Here is a 19,041-nt window from a genome sequence, read left to right as displayed (position 1 = left end):
AAGATATGAAAACACAGGAAATTCTGTCAATAAAGCAAGATTGCTGTTTAGTTCTGTCTCATGCTGTCCCAAATCACTCAGTACAGCAGGACTCAAACAAGAAAAATCAAAACAGCAAGCATTAGCCAGCATATAACCTGAATTTGTCCCTTTGAGTGACGACAAGAAAACAGGCAGCACTCAGAAGTGAAGCTGAATGACTCATTTTCTGAAAAAGTAAATTCAAGTCTCTTACTGTCATTTCCTCCCCACCCTAGAACTATTTCTTACTGCGTGTGCAGAGACAACCTTATCACTGCTGCAAGCACTGAGGACTGCCACAAAGCGAAGAAATTAGCTTAGTTTCTATTTCTACAGACAAAGAATTGCTGCTCCGTAAGTACAGCGATTTTCTCTTTTCTCTGGTGGAAGTGAGGAAAGGTTATTTATAGTGCCTTTCGTCTGAGTGTCTCAGACTTGAAGCAGATCATTCCCATCCCTTGAGAAACTGGTGGTTGGGCAGAAAGCATTTTAGCTGCATTTGTGGTGTTCCCCAGCCTGACCCTCACACGCTGTATGAATGTCAGAGTTGTGCAAACAGCAGTGGGACGTGCAGCTTCAGAGACTTCAGGATAAGCTAGACCATCCAGCTGCTTGCAAGTTCTGGTATAACACGCTTTTCCTGTAGTGAACTGTAGGACGTGCAACTATGGCAGATTTCAGGACTGTCTCCAGAAACAGTTACTAGACGCTGTGCCATAGCAGCAGTCCTTGTGCTGAAAAAATTTTGAATGGTTTTAGGTCGACTGAAAACAAGCTCATGCACCAGTCTATCAGCTGCCTGCTTTGAACATAACTTGACCAGGTACTGTATTCCTCCCTTACTACGTTGGAAAATGCACAGGAAAATTTTAATGGGTGTTTGGAAACATTTTTTCTTGCTCCTGCAGATAAAAATATCTCAAGGAAGTTTTTAAAATATCATTTTTCCCTTTACAACAACATTATTCTCATAGAAACATACGTACAAAGTGAGAGCTGCAGACAATTTGTTATCATGAGTCTGACTTTTATCTATCCCAAGTCTTCAAAATATGAATTTTTCAAAGAAAGTTTCACAGACTGAGCAGTACTGAATTGAGTGGTATTAACTGTATGACTTTTCGCTGAGTGTTGCCAAACTGATGCCGCAAATGGGTACTGTGTGTATCCGAGTACATCTAAAAATATGAATATTTTCTCTTATGCAAACTGGCTTGACTTGGGATTTCAGTATCTTGTAAGTATTTTGATGGAAAGGTAAATACTTATTTGAATTTTATTGCTTAGAATCAATACAGGAAACAATTAATTAAATATGAAAGGTATGCAAGCTAAACTCCCCCCTTCTCCCGCCCTTCCCCCTCCCCATTCTGAGATTATTAAAATGGATGAAGAAGGGCATAAAATCTAAATTATTTTGGGGGAGGGATTAATGATGGGAAAGGGAGAAAAAAGTTTTGCTTTAAGCCAAATTCAGTTCAGGTAAGAGAGAGGACTGTTTGCTTGCAGCACGGCTTCAGTGGCGCTTTGGCAAAAGTGGTTCCACAGAGGTCTCCGAAAATGCATCCTCTGAACTGTTTGCTGCTGCCCCAGCTGCCAGGGGCCAAGCAGGGAGCTGCACAGCTGTGTGTGCAGAGACCTGGGCTCCCTTTGATTGTTCAGAATGGGGAAAGCTGCTTTCACCGTCTGTCTTGCTCCCACCAGAGCTGCTAAAGTTTCTCTGCCTGGACTCCCACCACCTTTCACTAAGAAATGGCTTGACAGGGATAATACCAACCAGTGCAGTAACTGGTTTTGGTATTACCTGCTGGTTTACAGGCAGCTTCTAAGGAAGCTCAGCCTTGAGCTCCAGGCTGTGCTTTAAATCAATGCCTCTCTAGTGTGAAGTGCAAGCAGTTAGTGACAACCAATTGCACAATTAAATCTGATTATTTCCAACTCCCTTTTATTTCAACTGCTTTGGAGGCACATAGTATTTAAATGTAAAAGACGGGTGAGGTATTCTCCAGTACTCTTCCTATATCTACTTAGGATGCAGCAAAGGCACAAACTCAAATGCAGGAAACTGAGTGTCTGTACATAGCAATGCTGTATCAACACTGGTAAGTAAGTGTTTGGATGCCGATTTTCTAAGCATAGAAGTTTAAATTTTTCCCTTCAAAGCTTGTAGTGTTGATGGATAAAATGTAAGGACTATAGATATTAACTAAGCTGCTTAATACCTCATTTCAGGAAAACAAAATATGAAACCAACATAATTTATAAAATTGAGATGCTTGGGACAGTTCAGCTAGACAGGGGATAAATTTGAAAGGAGTCTATTTTAAAGCCTCTGAACCAAGTTCACTTGGCCTTTATTTCAAAGCCTTTAAATAGTTGGTCTTGTCCTGGCATGGAAAGGAAAAGCCCCAGAGAAACCTGTGCATTCTTAGAGTAAAAAAAAAAAGAGGACAAAAATTCTTCTAAGAAAATATTATTGGAAAAAGACAATTAGAATTTCTACAACTACAAATACCTCTTATAAACCTGAAAGTAAACTTGGCACGTTATGTAAAGAAGCAGCAGGTTGCTACTTTCTCTATGATCACAGAAAAATAAATTACATTGACTGGATTTTAAAAAGCTCTTCTTTTCTTTCTGAACACTAAGTATTTTTCATACAGTTGAGTCATGTAAGAAAAGAAAATTATTTTGCTGTTTTAAGATAAATTTCTCTACACAAAAACAAAAAATTCCTCTAAGAAGTGAAGAAGTGATAGCAAGAAAAATAACATTAATGCCTTTACTCTTCTTCATTTAGGGTCTGATCTGAGGTACACTGCAGTAAATAAAACAGAATGTTAGCAGGCTTTGGTAGTTTTTAATCTATTTTTATTGCAGTGACTACTAGGAAGATGTAAATATGACAAGGAACTCTTGGTTTTGCAGGATCTGAACACTCCAAATGCAGAAATGATTTGGCAACTAGCATCTTATTGGTAAGAAAAAAATCATGAGTTATTGTTATATCATACTTAGATCTTTGTGAAGCTTAATAATGATATAGTACTGTGTTATAAAAGAATAGCATTGTTTATCCATAAAGTACACTAACAATGTGGGGTTTGTTTCTTTGTTTTTCTTGTTATTAATTTTTGCACAACCCAAAGGTCCCACTCTGGTCAAGAATGATGTCAGAGGAACTTGATCCCATTCTCAGTTTCCCAGACCAACTTCTTATAAACATCCCAAGCCACTGAAGCACAATCACTTGTATGTCACATGCTACATGTAAATTCCCACGTGAGACTGCTCACAGGAAACTTGGAAACAATCAGAAAAGGAGATTTTAAAGTTGTGGACCTGACATCTTCCTTTTCATTACATCTGTTTGGGTCAATGATAAACATGTAGCACACCCTCTGTGTCTGGACTGAGTGGTCTGGTCTGCAGCCAAGCTTACACCGGAGGGTCTTTGGCCACGTGTGGGGGGCATGATGAATGGCCAGGTCATTGGATTCTTTCCTTCTTCTGTGTTTCAGGTCACCCCTGGTTACACCCCTGATTTTTGGTCTGCTTCTGCAGCCACCAGTCACACAGCTTTCCATCATCACACAGCCAAACATTGTTCTATTGATGGCTGATGACCTTGGCATAGGGGATGTAGGTTGCTATGGGAATGATACTATCAGGTAAGGAAACTGAGTGTAAGGGTGAACAGAGCTGGTGTGATATTTAATGTAAATCTGAAATCTTCTGCCTAGGATTACCTCATAGACTAGAGTGCATTCCCAGGGGCAGCTCTGCTATGTGGAGCTGCTTTACTGCGGGAATATGCCAATTGTTCTTGTGCATCCTTTAATTGCCTGACATCGAGAAAGAGCTATACCCAATTTATACCCAAATGTTGTCCCCTCTTTCAACATATTATTACCTCACTTTATGTTGCCATTATGTTTCCCATTCTTACATCAAAGTACAGTTAAATCACTGCAATGAGCTATGTTACTAGGAAATACTTCTATTTTCAATCTCAAGGACGTAGAATTTGCCTTCTTCTTCAAAATTGTGCCACAGTATTGCCTTCTGGCTTTCTACCAGCTTGTCACTTCTTTGAACAAAATCAAATTTGCTGTGATCACTCCCCTCACCCAGCAAATTTCTCAGAATCTTACTTTAATCAGCTTCAGTTGGCAAGTTTCAGATAGGCAGCTGGCAAATGTAGGTAGCTGATGGGGCTCTGCAATGCTGGGCCTCCAAAGCATCATCCCCATGGCATGGATTTTCTTTTCAAGAGCAGTGGAGTACATTTGGGATGTATTGGTGGAGTGACTAAGTACCTGGAGTCTATTAGCAATTGTCTCTCCACAGTGCTGAGAATCCAGGAGTTCAAAGCAGCGTTTTGGGAAGTGGTCCTTTCAGAAGCCATGGTTATCTAGCTGAGATGGCAGCTGTGCTAAATGGTGGAACTATACCAACTGCTCTTCCAAGTTACACTGCATGGTACCTCTGGTGAAAGGTTGTAGGCTGTAGAGAATAAGAAACCTTGTTGCAGATGTTGTTTCCTGGCAGTGTGTCTTTAAGGGAGGAATCCATAACAGTACCAGAATAAAGGAACAAAACATGCAGGATCTTTTGAAACCCTACTGAGGATTTTGTCTACATGTGAACACCACTGAACTGCTAATTGCAAAAGTAAAATTATAAAACTGAAGTTGAATCTAATTTAAAGCAGAAGTAGGTATACCTTACGTTGGAAGAGGAGATACTGTACTCTGAAATGTAAGATATTCTCTTGTCTGTAACTAGTGTGCTAGGCAAGCCTGGTTTTGCTTGTTGCCAGTTATCTACAAAACACCCTTCTCTCATCTACACTTAATTCATGTTGCCACAAGAGATTGCCACAACAGCGTGAAAACATGCAGGATTTCTTTCTATTTTTCTCCTTTTCCCTTCATTTCAAACATCAGGAGAAGCATTTTGTTTGCTTTCTTACCTGTACTGTAAGTCACGTAGCATCTTGTGTAGTCAAGCATTGTTACCCTGTGGCAACTAAATTACCATTACACTGTACGCTGATATGCTCCTCTTCAAAAAGCTGGTGTAGGAAATGCTGCTTTTTAAAAATCTGGTGTAGGAAATGCAGCTCTGGAGGGATGAAAGGTCTGTGCATGTTTCATGCAAGTTACGGAGCTTCCTGAGGCAGAGAGAAAAAGCACAGGTCCAGCAGAGAGACAGCTCTCCTCGTCCCCATGGGATTGATTATGTGTTAATTCAGCCTCAACCCTGGGTAAGAAAAATATAATTTAGAAATATTTTGGAGAAGAAAAGGCTCCAGGGAGACTTTATAGCAGCCATCCAGTACCTAAAGTGGGCCCATAAGAAGCCTTGAGAGGAACTTTTTACAAGGAAATGCAGTGATAGGACAAAGGGGAATGGCTTTAAACTGAAAGAGGGTAGGTTTAGATTAGACATTAGAAAGAAATTCTTTACTATGAGAGACGTGAGGCACTGAAACATATTGCCCAGAGAAGCTGTTGATCCCTGGAAGTGTTCAAGACCAGGTTGGATGGGGCTCTGAGCACCATGATCTAGTGGAAGGTGCCCCTGCCCGTGGCAGAAGGCTTGGAACTTGATTATTTTTAAGGTCCCTTCCAACCCAAACCATTCTATAGTTCTATGATTTCTGCAAGACTTGTCATAGGACATGGGAAACAAGAAGGAATGGTTGGCTTGAAATTAATCCAGATACTGATGTTAATGTAGAAAGAAAAAAAGAACTATTTCCCCATCACTTGAGAAAGTTAAAATAAATTTTAAAAAATTATGTCCTGACCATCTTCAAATAGAAGAAACTTTCCAAAATAAAGATAAGTATATAATTCTTTACTCCCTTGAAAAACCCTCTGAATGATATCTGATGGTGCTGGTTGCATTTTTAGGACCCCGAACATTGATCGCCTGGCAAAGGAAGGAGTGAAACTGACCCAACACATTGCTGCGGCTCCGCTTTGCACCCCCAGCAGAGCAGCTTTCCTCACCGGCAGATATCCCCTCCGATCAGGTTTGCCTTGCAAAGCCAAGCAGCCTTTAAACATTGCTTTATTACCGTAGAGAACAATGTCATACAATAGGCACCAAAAAAAAAATGAGGGTGTGCAAATAGAAGGGGCGCCACAGACACATCATCCATCACTGAGACCCACAAGACACCAGCCAGGCCTAGAACCTTGGAGGTGGTATCTATATTTATGGAGTACATCCAGCTGATTGGGGGGGGAAGCAGAGCAGAGAAAAAACAGCTCTGCAGAGCATCTTGGTCCCCCCAGCTCACAAATTTTGTTTGCCTTTTGGTGGTCTATTGTATAGATTGCAGCCAGAATGAAGTTAGAGAAAATCGTTACATTCAAAGAAGTCATTACACAAAACATGAATAATAATAATGACATATTTCTAAAGCACCAGTTATATTAATTTCTGTCATGGGTGATTCCTCATCATATGTCCAAAACAGCTCAGCCCTGCAGGGAGCAGAGTAGATCTGTGCAGATGTGTATCCATTCCCTCCAGTCGAGGTGCAGAACGAGTCATGTATGGGAAAGCTTCTTTATGAATCTGTCAGAATTAATCCATCCTATGAAATAACAGTTTGACAGCTATATTATTTTTCCCAGTTGTGTTTTTGAAGAAAAAATACTATCCTGTCAAACTGCATCCCTGAGATGAAGAGGTATGAAAAACAAACAGTTCTACATGTTTCTAACAGCAACTCTCAAATGCTTGTTCTATTGCAAATTATCTTCAGAGCCTTCACTCCTGAGGCATTTCGAAGCTGATATGTCATCCTACATTTATCACGACAGCTCCCACTGAGACTGGTAGCTTGAAAATGCATGTGGGCTTGTACAGATCCTCTCCCTCTATAACAGGACCAGAGATGTTCAACAATGCCAGGAGTGACGGAACTTCACACAACACTGTATGATGGGGTTATGCCAGTATAAAATGCTAAATAATGGGGTGTAAACCTGCAGGTGAAGAGAATACTGCAGCGCTAGATAACTACTCTGTGGGTCTCAGAAACGGGATACCAGCCATGACACTGTGCAGGGAAATCTTGAGTTCCCAGGTAGCCTTATGTGAGCTGGAGTTTGAAGCTAATAGAGGGCTTAAGTCTCCTTGTGCTCTTCCCTGCCCTCACAGTCACACTAAGTAAGTGCATTTCATACAGCCTGGATACCACTGTAACATATAAAAGCTCCTATACAACTGTGTCATTCTTAATGAAATGAAATGAAATTAAATAAGATGTCTCAGTATGAAGTACAAAGAAGAATGGGTACCATAGAGAGGCTTAATTCTTGTTTAATTTTGTCCAGAGTCCTAGATTCATTTTCCCAAACAAACAGCATTAAGATGAATGTTTAATACTGTGATTTCAATGAAATCAGGAAACAACAAAGTATGTTGACTAAAAGTACTCTGCCTCTTATACTTACTCAGATTGCTTTATTTTTAGGGATGGATGCTATAAACAATTACCGTGTTATTTTTTGGAATGCTGGCTCAGGAGGCCTTCCTCCAAATGAAACCACTTTTGCCAAAATACTGCAGAAGCAAGGCTACAGCACAGGACTGATAGGTATGGAGACACTCCTAAAAATGATCTAGAATGTGTTTCACCTGCAAATCTCACTCGAACCAGTTGTTTTAGTTAGTAACTGCTAATACTTCAGTTGGAATATTTTTATTTCCCAATTTAAGAATATTATGTAAGAAGAAATCCTGACCAGATAGTACCTTTCTTAAAAGAACAAGCATCTGATAAAGCAGAAAAACTTTACTGGTTGTCAAAGTATATAACGGAAAATATGTTAATAATTCCTGAATATTATTATGCCAGGTACAAGATGCTTATTTGATGCTATTTCATTAAAAAAAAAGGCAAAAATATGAGTGCCATTTAAATATGCATGATGATGTTTTACTCAGTTCAGAGTAGATTCATGGCAAAAGGGAACAGCTGCTACTTAAACCAGTAGAGACAATTGATAATATCACAGGATTTGGCCTTTTAAAACCAGAAACAAAGCAATTATTTTTGTCTTCAACACAGCATGACACTAAGTTCACCACAATTTCAGTACAGCCTGTAAAACATTGCCTTCTTCAGCATTGACATGAATTTTGTTTATATATTATAGTTCTATCTTTTTAATAGTTGTAACTTTTAGTCATGATCTAGTTTCAAATAATTATTTATCTTAGCTATGTCACATAATTCCACAGGCTGATAAAGCACAAACATTCCTGAGCTGAATTTTCAGCTTATTGTCCTACTTCATCTGAGCATCTAAAATGTCAAAATCCAAAATCTACATCTGACACTTAAAAATATTGGCTGTACAAACCAACTGAATGTATTAATAAAAGTTCCTGTAAAAATAGATTTATATTCATTCAACAGAATAAAACTAAACCACACAGGACAAAACTAAAAGAAGCCTTCCATGCTATTTAAATTCTGCATTACTAAAGCTCCATCTCCTGTTGTTTTGCAGCAATATTATTTTAGTTGTTTTAATCAGCTGATAAAACAGCCCGTGCATGCTTCAGCTTGGTTTCAGCATGTAATCACTAAAAAAACAATCAGATTTCTCTCCACTCTCCCAAGGGAATTGCCCTGCAGGGAGACTCTGCTGCATACTTCCCAGAAGCAAAATGAACTAGCATTTTCCCTGTGGGCGTCTCAGCTAAAATCACACTATGGACACCAAAAGCATCACTTAATTTAACTGGATTGACAGATCCTGATTAATTGCACCGTAGGGGATGGTGGGAAGCATCAGCTGTAAGTGACACACAAAAACCCACAAGAATTTTACATTCAAGTCATGAAGCAAAAAAATCTTAACATCTGTGCATGTCACCACAGCTGAATGAGCACTAAGTAGTCACACCTGAATGGTTTGTGATTGTTTTGCCCTGAGCACAACTAGTTTAATTGCAAATTAAATCCTATTAATAATCTGCAGCTTGAGGTGATAATGAGACTTTTTGTTGGGAAATGCTTTGAAGATATTTTGTAGTCAAAAAGCCAATGTTGCATAACGTATGCCCTCAGAGATTAATTTATCTTAATTATACATTTAGTTTATCTTCTGGAGATTTGAGTCTTTTCTAGCATGTCAAAAGTCTTTATCGACCTTGGCTGGAGATTTAGGTGTTGGAGTGCATTTGGATTTCAAGGATACTTTAGCTGCACCTGTATTCATGACCAATGCATCTATGTATTGATTACAAACTTGTTTCATTCTATAGCTGGCTCAAGAAGAAAACTGAGTAGATATTTTAGCTGAAAGGAATTCATCCACTTAGAATGGAACTTCCATTCTTTCTTTATATTTATATCTAAAGAACAGCATTTTTTTTCCTTCTGAAGCAGTTTTTTCTGCTCCTATTGTAATGCACAGCAATTCTATTAAACCTACTTAGAGTTGACTGCTAGTATATGTATTGGTAATATCCTAAACAAATGGTTTACTATAACATCCTCTTCTAAGTCACAATTCCTGACTCCACAATACAAACTAGTTGCAAATTAGTCTTCAAATACAATTCTAAATGTTCATTTTGGTCTATAGATCTAGTACCCAAGATCTGCATTACATCAGAGATCATAAAATGCACTTAGACTACATCTCTGTGATGAGAGATAGATTTTGTTAATTTGATTCAGATATTCACAAACTTCAGTGTTTGAGCCAAATGAGCCTGCTGGCAATGTCCCCATATAAGTGCCTAACCAGTCTGTTTGAATAGGCTGGAGGGGAAGAAGAAGCATGGTTTTGATGTGCCATTCATCATAATAGTTTGCATGTTCATAATAAAGAAAAAATTGCATTGCAAAAGGTCAAGAGATGTTCCTTCTGATACATGAAGACTTCAACATTTAAAAGAAGGAGGCTTTAACTTTTTAAAATTTGACTAAATACAAATAGCAAAAATATTTATAAAACTAAGTCTTTTATTCTCATTCAGTATATGGAGAAACAATGATCAGCAAAGTTACTTACACATGTACAGTTTCATGAGAAATCCTGATCTCCTGAGCTCAAGTTTTTCAGGATCTGGTGGTTTATCTGGCAAACAGACAGCCAAGCTGCCAGTTATTTGACTACTCTCCATAGCCTCCCTTATCAATCTGGCACCAACAATGAGTGTTGCCACAGTCCTGACATCAAGCTCTTCAAAACTTTTCAGAAACAAGTCTGCATAGTACCTTGAAGGTAAAGAGACAACAGAACAGTGTTATTTTGTCCTGTGCTTAAAAAAGGACAGCTTCCTCCTACTTTACCTGATAGGTCTCCAGAAAAGCTGTATATTTTTGCTCAGTTCTGAATTTTTCTCAATTTCTAGTTCCCTTTATAATCCATTTTTTTTATATTTGATAAAAGCTTAAGGTCATGAATATGTGTGCAGAGCACCAATAACTTTGTTGGTAGGGGTTTGGTTTCATCAAACCCATTATATCACTACATTCTCAGTATATTTCTGTGTAGGATGAAGAAGTCATCACCAGCAGAATGAAACCAACCATTCTGGAGAAATATTTTGTATGAGGAAAATGTTTTTTTATATATTTTCTCTTTACGTTTTAAAAATCTATATTTTCAGGGAAGTGGCATCAAGGTGTTAACTGTGAATCCCGCAATGACCATTGCCATCACCCTTTAAATCATGGATTTGACTATTTTTATGGGATGCCTTTTACACTAATAAGTGACTGCCAACCAACGGAAACACCGGAGATGGACAGAGCTTTTAGAAGGAAACTCTGGCTTTCTACTCAAATGATTGGCCTTATTGTACTCACTGCTGCTCTGGGAAGACTGACTGGTTTGATTCCAGTCCACTGGAAAACACTGACCTACCTTGCTGGGTTTAGTCTCCTGTTCTTTGTATCCTGGTTCTCAAGTTATGGGTTTGTTCGCTACTGGAACTGCATTATGATGAGAAACCATGAAGTTACTGAGCAGCCAATGGTGACAGACAGAACTACATCCCTTATCTTGAGAGAGTCCATTTCATTTATTGAAAGGTAAAGTGGGTTTTCCTTGATCACAAATTTTCTTGAACACCTTGCAACTTTTAAACAGCACTTTGCCATGTGAGTGTTTTACAGTTTTTATAATATCATATGGGATTATAAGTATTATTAAGCTTACTAATTTTAAATAATATCAATATTTATATGGTATCATTAAACCAAAAAAATTAGCTGCTGCTTAAAGATGTCCCGTATTCCTTGCTTCACTAAAGCTGATAACATTTCCAAATTTCCATGCGTTGGACTGAATATTTCTAGACTATACTGGGGAAATATGTATATCTATCAATGAGACCAACATTGCAGCTTTAAGGAATAACAGCTAATGTCAGAAATGCATGTGTGGGCCAGGGAAGGAAAAGCAGAGCTGTGTTGTAGCCTTATCATACAGTCGGGTACGTGGGCAGCAGCTGGCAGGAGATGAACCTGCTGCCTTCAGTAGCACAGTGGTGGTTTGCAATAGCAGAAAGTGGAGCTTCAATCCAGAATTTTTCTATCTATGATTCAGAGGAAAAAAGGGGGTCGCTTTATACAGGCCAAACATTACTTGATCAGACAAATCCTAATCACTGGGTTATAATATCTTACAAACTATGATGTCTCTGAAGAGATTGTTGAAATATCTATACACAAACAATACCATTTTTCATTACACCTGACCTCTGTATGCATTGAGAACCTTCCTCCCTAATAACAAAATGTTGATTTCTGTTCCTTAGAAATAAGCACAAGCCATTCCTCCTCTTTCTTTCCTTTTTACATTCCCACACCCCTCTCCTCACCACAGAGAAGTTCCTTCAGAGGAGCAGACATGGTTTATATGGAGACAATGTAGAAGAGATGGACTGGATCGTGGGTAAGTCACCATAGCAAATAAAAATGTCTCCAACTATCTAATACCTAGGTCTAAATATGTAGTAAAACACAATTGTTATGAAAAGGATAAGGAAGATAACTAAAAACAAGTAGGAAAACATCCTAAGCTTTTTATGAACATCTGTTAATTCGTATGAGCACTGTTGGCTTATAGCATTGGCTTTTTACTTCCTCTGGTCTTGGAAAAAATGAGCCTTTCTGTTCATACATTTTTTTTTGGTCAAGTGTTTACCAGTTTTAACCACGTCCCCTTAGCTCCTGTCAAGGAGCCCTCCTGATCTTCTTATTAAATATTGAGAATTATTTCATTTTCTTTGATTTATAGAGATCGGGTAATTTCAGCCTCTTATGGTCATTTCTAAGTAGGTGATCAGAACGTGATAAAACTGATAAGCAAATTAATTCCAGATATAAACCAGCAGGCTATTTATTTCTGACTGCTGCATTAAGCAGCATAATAAATGTTTTTCAGCCCCATTCATAAATCCAGAAGTGTTCATAAATTTTAATTGGTATGCCCCCCCCAATTAGATTCATGTTATTCTTCAGCCTGTTTTTTTGGAGGGAAAGAGGAGTTATTTATCATTCAGTCATGATGGAGGAAAAGGACCCATATTGGCAAAAGAGTTAGGTACATATACAGAAATTGGTTTCAAACCTACCTGTCAAACACTTACACACCATGAATATAATCAAGAAATTAAAAACATCAGAAACAGTTCAAGAATTACTTTTAAATGAAAAGGAAATTTATCATTAATGCATATTATATCCATCCAGTAATGTAATCCACATTCTAACTGCGGTCTAGACAACATAAAGTAAGGCTACATGACATTTTTTACACGTTTTTCATGATAGCCACCACTGATGCAGAATCTAACTTTTGGGAGCCTTGAATCACATTTTCTTTCCATATTTTTACAGTACGTGGCACTTCTGCCCTCTACAATACAGCCTGTGACTGTGGTTGTTGCACTCTGTTAAAATACAAAGGGATTACAGCACATCACAAATTTTCTATGCTTTTAATAAGCAATAATATTAATATTAGTGAAATAATAACTAAAAATCTCAATCTTAAAAAAACTCTTCTTTTAAACAATGGGCAGCCCTACATGGATAAGAAATTACACTGATGAATGTTGACAAGTCAGAAGCTAAAATTTATGTAGTGTTAAGCTATATTTTTTTCTTTTTAATACACACATATTCTTGTGTTTACAGGCCAGGTTCTAGATGCTATTGATAAGGAAGGTTTGAAAGATATAACACTAGTTTACTTTGCCTCTGATCATGGTGGATGGCTGGAAAGACAAGAAGACAAAAGGCAGCTGGGTGGCTGGAATGGAATATACAAAGGTAAGAGCTGTCAGGGACAGTGACAACCCAGCATCAACTAGAAAAGTATTTTGGACACCCCTAAGGTGTAGATAAGACTGTATGCTTAAGGAGTGACAGTATTTTATCACTGAGAAACAAATTTGTCTCATTTTAATTAGGCATTTAAAAATGAAGTAAATGCTAACCTGGGCAGGTGTTCTTTGTAACCATGAATTCTCAAACTGTAATTTCCTCATGAGGCAACTAACGACAAGTTAATTTTTATTAAGATTGTATAACTTCTCACTTAATACTACTTTCGTCTTACATCTGAATCCTTGCTTTCACAACAACAGGTATGTTATAGGATTGTAGAAGAAAGATGAGAACTAGACTAGGAAATCATTTTATGCCTGAAAATTTTATCCACACTGAGTGCTGATGGGGCAATGTGTTTGTAAAACAATAGAAGGTAGTAAAAAAAAAAATAAAAAAAGAAGGTCATTCAGGGGTGGGGCTGATCTAGTGCACACACTTTCATTGATGCTGAGGAGAAGGGTCTTGGCAGTAAAAACAAAAGAGTAAAGAAGGCTCATGAAATTAACATTAGCTTATAGTACAGTAACATTTGTCTAAAATTTCTCTTTATTTTAAATGAAATTTATTTTAAATCCTTTTTTTCTTTTTAAATGAAAGGTGGAAAAGCTATGGGAGGCTGGGAAGGAGGAATTCGTGTTCCAGGGATATTTAGATGGCCAGGAGTGTTACCTCCAGGAACAGTTATTGATGAACCTACAAGCCTTATGGATATTTATCCTACAGTAGTTCATCTGGCTGGAGGGGCAGTGCCTCAGGACAGGTAAAAACACAAGTATCTTTATTACTCCTTCTTTCCCAAAATAATGGAAAATAAAGTTTGGAAACACATTCTAAGAGTCTGATGTTTTCTTTTTCAGTCCTGCTCCTTTTCTAGGCACATCTGTGTTAGCACAGCTTCGTCATCTCTTCTCTACATTTGAAATCGAGCCTCTACCCAATATCTTCTACAAGCCCCTTTCTCATTCAAAGTTGCCAGTTCCAGCAAGAGGTTTGCAGAAGGAATGCAGTCCTGTATAGAGATCAGTCTGATGATCTCTGTTTTTTCTGTTAGGATAATTGATGGCCGGGATCTGATGCCTCTGCTGCGAGGAACGGTTGCGCACTCAGAGCACGAGTTCCTGTTCCACTACTGCGGCATTCATTTACATGCTGTGAGGTGGCACCAGAAAGACAGTGAGTATACAGCCTCTCTCCAAAAAATTAGGTCCAGTCTACAGAAGGGCACACTGGCCTAACACATTTTTTTCTGAGATTGCAGCTTTCCATGTAATTCCAGGTGTAAGGTGTTAAAGAACTTACTAGCATTGCCTGTATTGTACAGGACAAAGAGGTTTTTTGTGGCTTCAAGGCACATGGCGTGCCAGGCAGGCTACTGGAGCTCAGGATAGGTCTCGCCCACATCTCCACCTGAAAGCAATGCCTGGGGAGTCAGTACCCTCCCTGTCTCACAGAGAAGTCCTTGTCTCAGCCCTTTGTCTGTAGTCCTGCTACCTTAAAAAGGAAGCATGCCATGGAATCCACAAATCTTTTTTTCATGTTTTCATAAAAAGCAAAGTGACTGATAGCTTGTACTTGCTGAAAACTTTGGAGAAATTTCAAAATGTCAGAAATCATTTTACATTATTGGTTTAATTCTGTGACACCTAATTTTAAATGAAATTAAAATACCATATCAACTAATAAGTGTAGAGCTGAAGTGCAAACAGAAATGAACTCTACAAAAATATTCACTCCTCCCTGTGATAACTGCCAGTACCACTGCAAGCCTTCTGTGATTCTTTCTTTCCTGACAGGTGGAGCCATTTGGAAGGCTCACTATGTGACCCCTATCTTCAGTCCTCCTGGAGCTGGGGCTTGTTATGATAGAGGATTTTGCCCATGTTTTGGGGAAGGTGTGACCCACCATGACCCTCCATTGCTGTTTGATCTCTCACGAGACCCTTCTGAAGCCAAACCTCTCTCAGCTGACACTGAGCCCCTCTTTGACACTGTCATAAGGAAGATTGGAAGAGCCATCGAAGAGCATCGCAGGACACTGACTCCAGTCCCAGAGCAGCTCTCTGTGTACAACGTGGTGTGGAAGCCGTGGCTGCAGCCGTGCTGTGGGACATTCCCATTCTGCTGGTGTGATAAGGAAGGTGATAGTAAACTTGCTGACCTATAAAGGATGGAAACAGATACTTCCTCAGAAATGTATTTATATTAAGAGTGTTTCCTTTGGGGGTGTTGATCGGTGGGTCATTTGTTTCTCTAAATGCAGCCTTTATATAAGAATTGTTCCAGTGAGTGGCACAGTATTTAGTAAAGGTGGCTATAGGCTGGACTCTCTCAGGGAGGGATTAAGACAGAATGCTCTGAAGACTATGTTTTAACTTGCATCTGCTGACAACTGAATGGATAGTTCAAATGCACCGAAGCAGGTCAAGATTAGATCTGTACAAGTAATGATATAACATGTATGAATGTACACTCAGAAGCTTTGTTTTGGCTTTTTTGTGCTGAATTTCTAAGTGATTTCTGGACTGAGGTCTTTCTTAATTTTGTTATCCTTACTGGTGATGCATAAGGTGCCCTCATAATAAATTTTTGTAGACTATTGTTTCCAAAATAATTAAAAAATAATTTTGCCCAGAAACATGACAAGCTGAGTAGCAGCTGTCTGCACTCTCTGAGAAGGATGGGACTCCTCTGATTGGAGTCAGCCTCTTTTGATGGAAAACACAACAGGGAAAGGATTTTTCCTTTCCAAAGCTCCCATCCCACCCAGCTCCCTAAGCAGCACTGGCAAGGGCATTTTGGCATTGATGGCCACAGAAGTGCCACACTGGTAATGAATTCAGTTATTTAGGCATATGACTGCTGCCCTTATCTCAGTCATAACTCATTGCTGCTGACAAGTAGCAGGTTCAGAAAAGACTCTTTGAAAGATGCCAAACACTAACTATGAAAACAAACGATAATTTACTATGGAAAAAAGAAATGCAAAATAAAGGCATTTCTTGCTTCACAAGTTACATTTCCACTCCACCAAAGAGCTAGAGCTACTTAGGTCTATCTCCTCGCTCTTGCTCTTTCTTTTGCTGCAGTTCTTTTCTTCTTTGTGTTAAAAGAATTGTTCCTAATTAAATGGCCTTGCAGGTAATGCTTTTCATTGTAGGGCATAAAATTCATCTGTTCACATAGACATGTTTACACTGGTATATCTGAATATGTAGGCATCTGAGAACAGAATTTGCCCATTTGCTTTACTTCCCATGTTCTTAACTGTTCTTCTAACTACTGTGCTAGGACCTGTTTCTCTTCTTCATCTTCCTCGATAAATATTTGGTTTATTTTTATTTCCTCCTTCATTTCCTACAATTCAGCCATCAGGAAATCCAGAGGTAAACAAAGCCCTACAGCTTAAAAGCAGAGTTTTATTTTATGCTGTGACTTCATGCACTTCACAGATAGTTATAATTCACCCAGATGCTCCATCAGTATTATTGATGAGAAAGATGCTCAAGTCTTACTGTGAAAACTTCAAGAGATCAGTAAATCCATCACTTCACATGTTCTGGATTGCTGCTTAACTTCCTTCATTGTTAGAAATGTCTGCTTTTTTTCTCATTTGAGTGTATTCTATTTAACTGTTTCTTTCTTGGATAGATTTAAAGGTCTTTTCATATTCAATATGAAGTCTTTTCTTTACCTGAAATGACTACAATCAGACTGGCATTTTTTTTATTCTCAAGTCATTCCAAGATCTCACTTCCATTCTCAAGCCAGTTTAGTCTTTGGGATTTTACATCCTTTCAATTTTTAAACACCTTTAAAAATATGAGCGTTCATGTGATTGAACCAGTTTTTCTTGCACAGAAAAACTTCATAGCATTGTAGAATATCCATTTGGAGCTAGAGGGTACCAGAAAACATCTGAGCTAGGATTTGTCTTGGACACTGGTGTTTGTATATGAAAGCAGAGTCAAGCAGAGTCAAGACTGCTGATATCCAAAGTGCCATGCAATCAGCAAACATTTAGAGTTGCATAACATGGACATTACATGTGGACAATCATGGGCAATAATGAAGGCTGCCTTGACAAAATCATAATTGGAAACATCCTAACTGTCAAATACTAATCAGCCTGTTCACATTTCTTTGCACTACTATTTCAGTGCAAATCATTTTCTAAGACTGATCTTTACTGCTTAGTCACAATACAGTCTTCATCTAGGTGATTATGCTGGTCATAGCCTAAGATGACGTAGATAGTGTTCAAGATGAATTTCAAGAGCATCTTACAAAACCCCTAAAAGCTAAATTTGGATACTTAAAATGTTTTCAAACACTGTAAAAAACAACATTTTAGCATGAAAATATAATTATCTCTTCTCATTCAAATTAGTCATAAAATATTTGTCTGTTTTACTGAAAAGGAGATCTGTGAAGCAAAAGAAGAGAAAAAAAGAATTCTTTTTCTTTTTTTAAGTTGTATTTGATCTTCTTTTTTTTTTGCTTTAGAATAATAGAAGTATTTTAAGCTGACTTTGAACTCTCCTGAACACACATTGGTCAAGTGCTCCATCTTGATTTCAGCATGTAATCACCAACTAAAGTCACATAAATTTCAGTATTTCAAGCTTAGTGTTCTTCTGTGGACACTGTGATGCAACATTCTGAGAATCTGCCAGGCTTCACAAACTAACAGTTTTATCCCTAAACTAACAAGTTGATATCTGTGATGTCTATGCTTGAGCACTATCTCAAGCAAGACTGACAGTGTCTGTTAAATAGCATCTCAGGGGCAAATCAAAATATAAATAATCAATGGCAGTACCTAGAAATGTCAAAATCAGGATTACAAATTAAAAACCCTCACAGTGCATTTATCTGTACGATGTAACTGGCATGAACACAATGTTGCCTCACAATTTCCACTAAGCATCACATCATAACACAGTATTTTACAACTAAGCATTTTTTTCCTACCAAAAAATAGCAATTAAAAATTATTATTATTATTATAAATTGCTGGTAGAATATAAAAAGCAAACAGTTCCTTGTCCTGCTTTTCAGGATTTGAGTTCAGTTAGCATTATTTTCTCATTGATGTTTCAGTGTTTTTCTACTGTACACTTCAGTAGCCTCCACAGCTTTTTGGTGGTTTTCTTATAAAGGATTTTACTAGTCTCAGCAGAAGACTGGGATACTTCCAAAACTCAAACATGTGAGCCAGTTATGGAGCTGACTTTCTGTCATTAGACAGTTTATTTATTTCTCATTAATAATTGCTACAATTAAGGAACCATTTATAAACTGGTTACTTATGTTCACTGACTCCATGAAATCTCATAATCCATTCCTAGAGGATAGGGTAAGAGGAGAACGGTATTTTTTGCTATTCTTTTCTCACTACTTATTTTCATTTCTCCTTCTTAAAGCTGGCAGAACAAAACAAACAAAAAAAGCAGAGATATTTTATTTTGCTTGGAAACACTGTCTCTTCAAGATTCTGGTTTATATTTCTTTCTTGTCTATGACCTATTTTGCAGAGTGATGAGGAGACCTTGCAACTTTCAGAATGTTATCAAGCATAGGAACAGCAGTGCTGACGGCTAGCAGCTTCTAAGGGAGGCAACTTGATTTTAAAT

The 19,041-nt window shown here is 38.1% G+C and overlaps 1 protein-coding gene across 6 annotated transcripts in view; it reads left to right on the top strand.

The window, feature by feature from the left end:
- The first annotated feature begins 277 nt into the window (after positions 1–277).
- LOC116782452 (arylsulfatase D-like) overlaps positions 278–19,041 on the top strand; it is a 35,934-nt gene continuing 17,170 nt past the window's right edge. Inside the window, exons 1-12 of one of the 6 annotated variants that reach the window (XM_032679177.1) lie at positions 489–844; positions 2,053–2,123; positions 2,950–2,999; positions 3,543–3,692; positions 5,943–6,064; positions 7,520–7,642; positions 10,678–11,101; positions 11,830–11,966; positions 13,214–13,348; positions 14,006–14,168; positions 14,460–14,581; positions 15,202–15,987. In XM_032679177.1, the coding sequence (XP_032535068.1) occupies positions 2,974–2,999; positions 3,543–3,692; positions 5,943–6,064; positions 7,520–7,642; positions 10,678–11,101; positions 11,830–11,966; positions 13,214–13,348; positions 14,006–14,168; positions 14,460–14,581; positions 15,202–15,572 (1,773 nt within the window). In that variant the 5' untranslated portion in view covers positions 489–844; positions 2,053–2,123; positions 2,950–2,973 and the 3' untranslated portion in view covers positions 15,573–15,987. Of the gene's footprint in view, positions 376–488; positions 845–2,052; positions 2,124–2,901; positions 3,002–3,542; positions 3,693–5,148; positions 5,291–5,942; positions 6,065–7,519; positions 7,643–10,677; positions 11,102–11,829; positions 11,967–13,213; positions 13,349–14,005; positions 14,169–14,459; positions 14,582–15,201; positions 15,988–19,041 lie in introns of those variants that run through there. The other 5 variants (XM_032679178.1, XM_032679175.1, XM_032679180.1 and 2 more) reach the window with 5 other exon arrangements.

Source organism: Chiroxiphia lanceolata, chromosome 2, assembly GCF_009829145.1.
Source record: "Chiroxiphia lanceolata isolate bChiLan1 chromosome 2, bChiLan1.pri, whole genome shotgun sequence".
Taxonomy (NCBI): domain Eukaryota; kingdom Metazoa; phylum Chordata; class Aves; order Passeriformes; family Pipridae; genus Chiroxiphia; species Chiroxiphia lanceolata.
The sequence above is the reverse complement of the archived record's forward strand: the minus strand, read 5'-3'. Positions and strand labels throughout refer to the sequence as shown.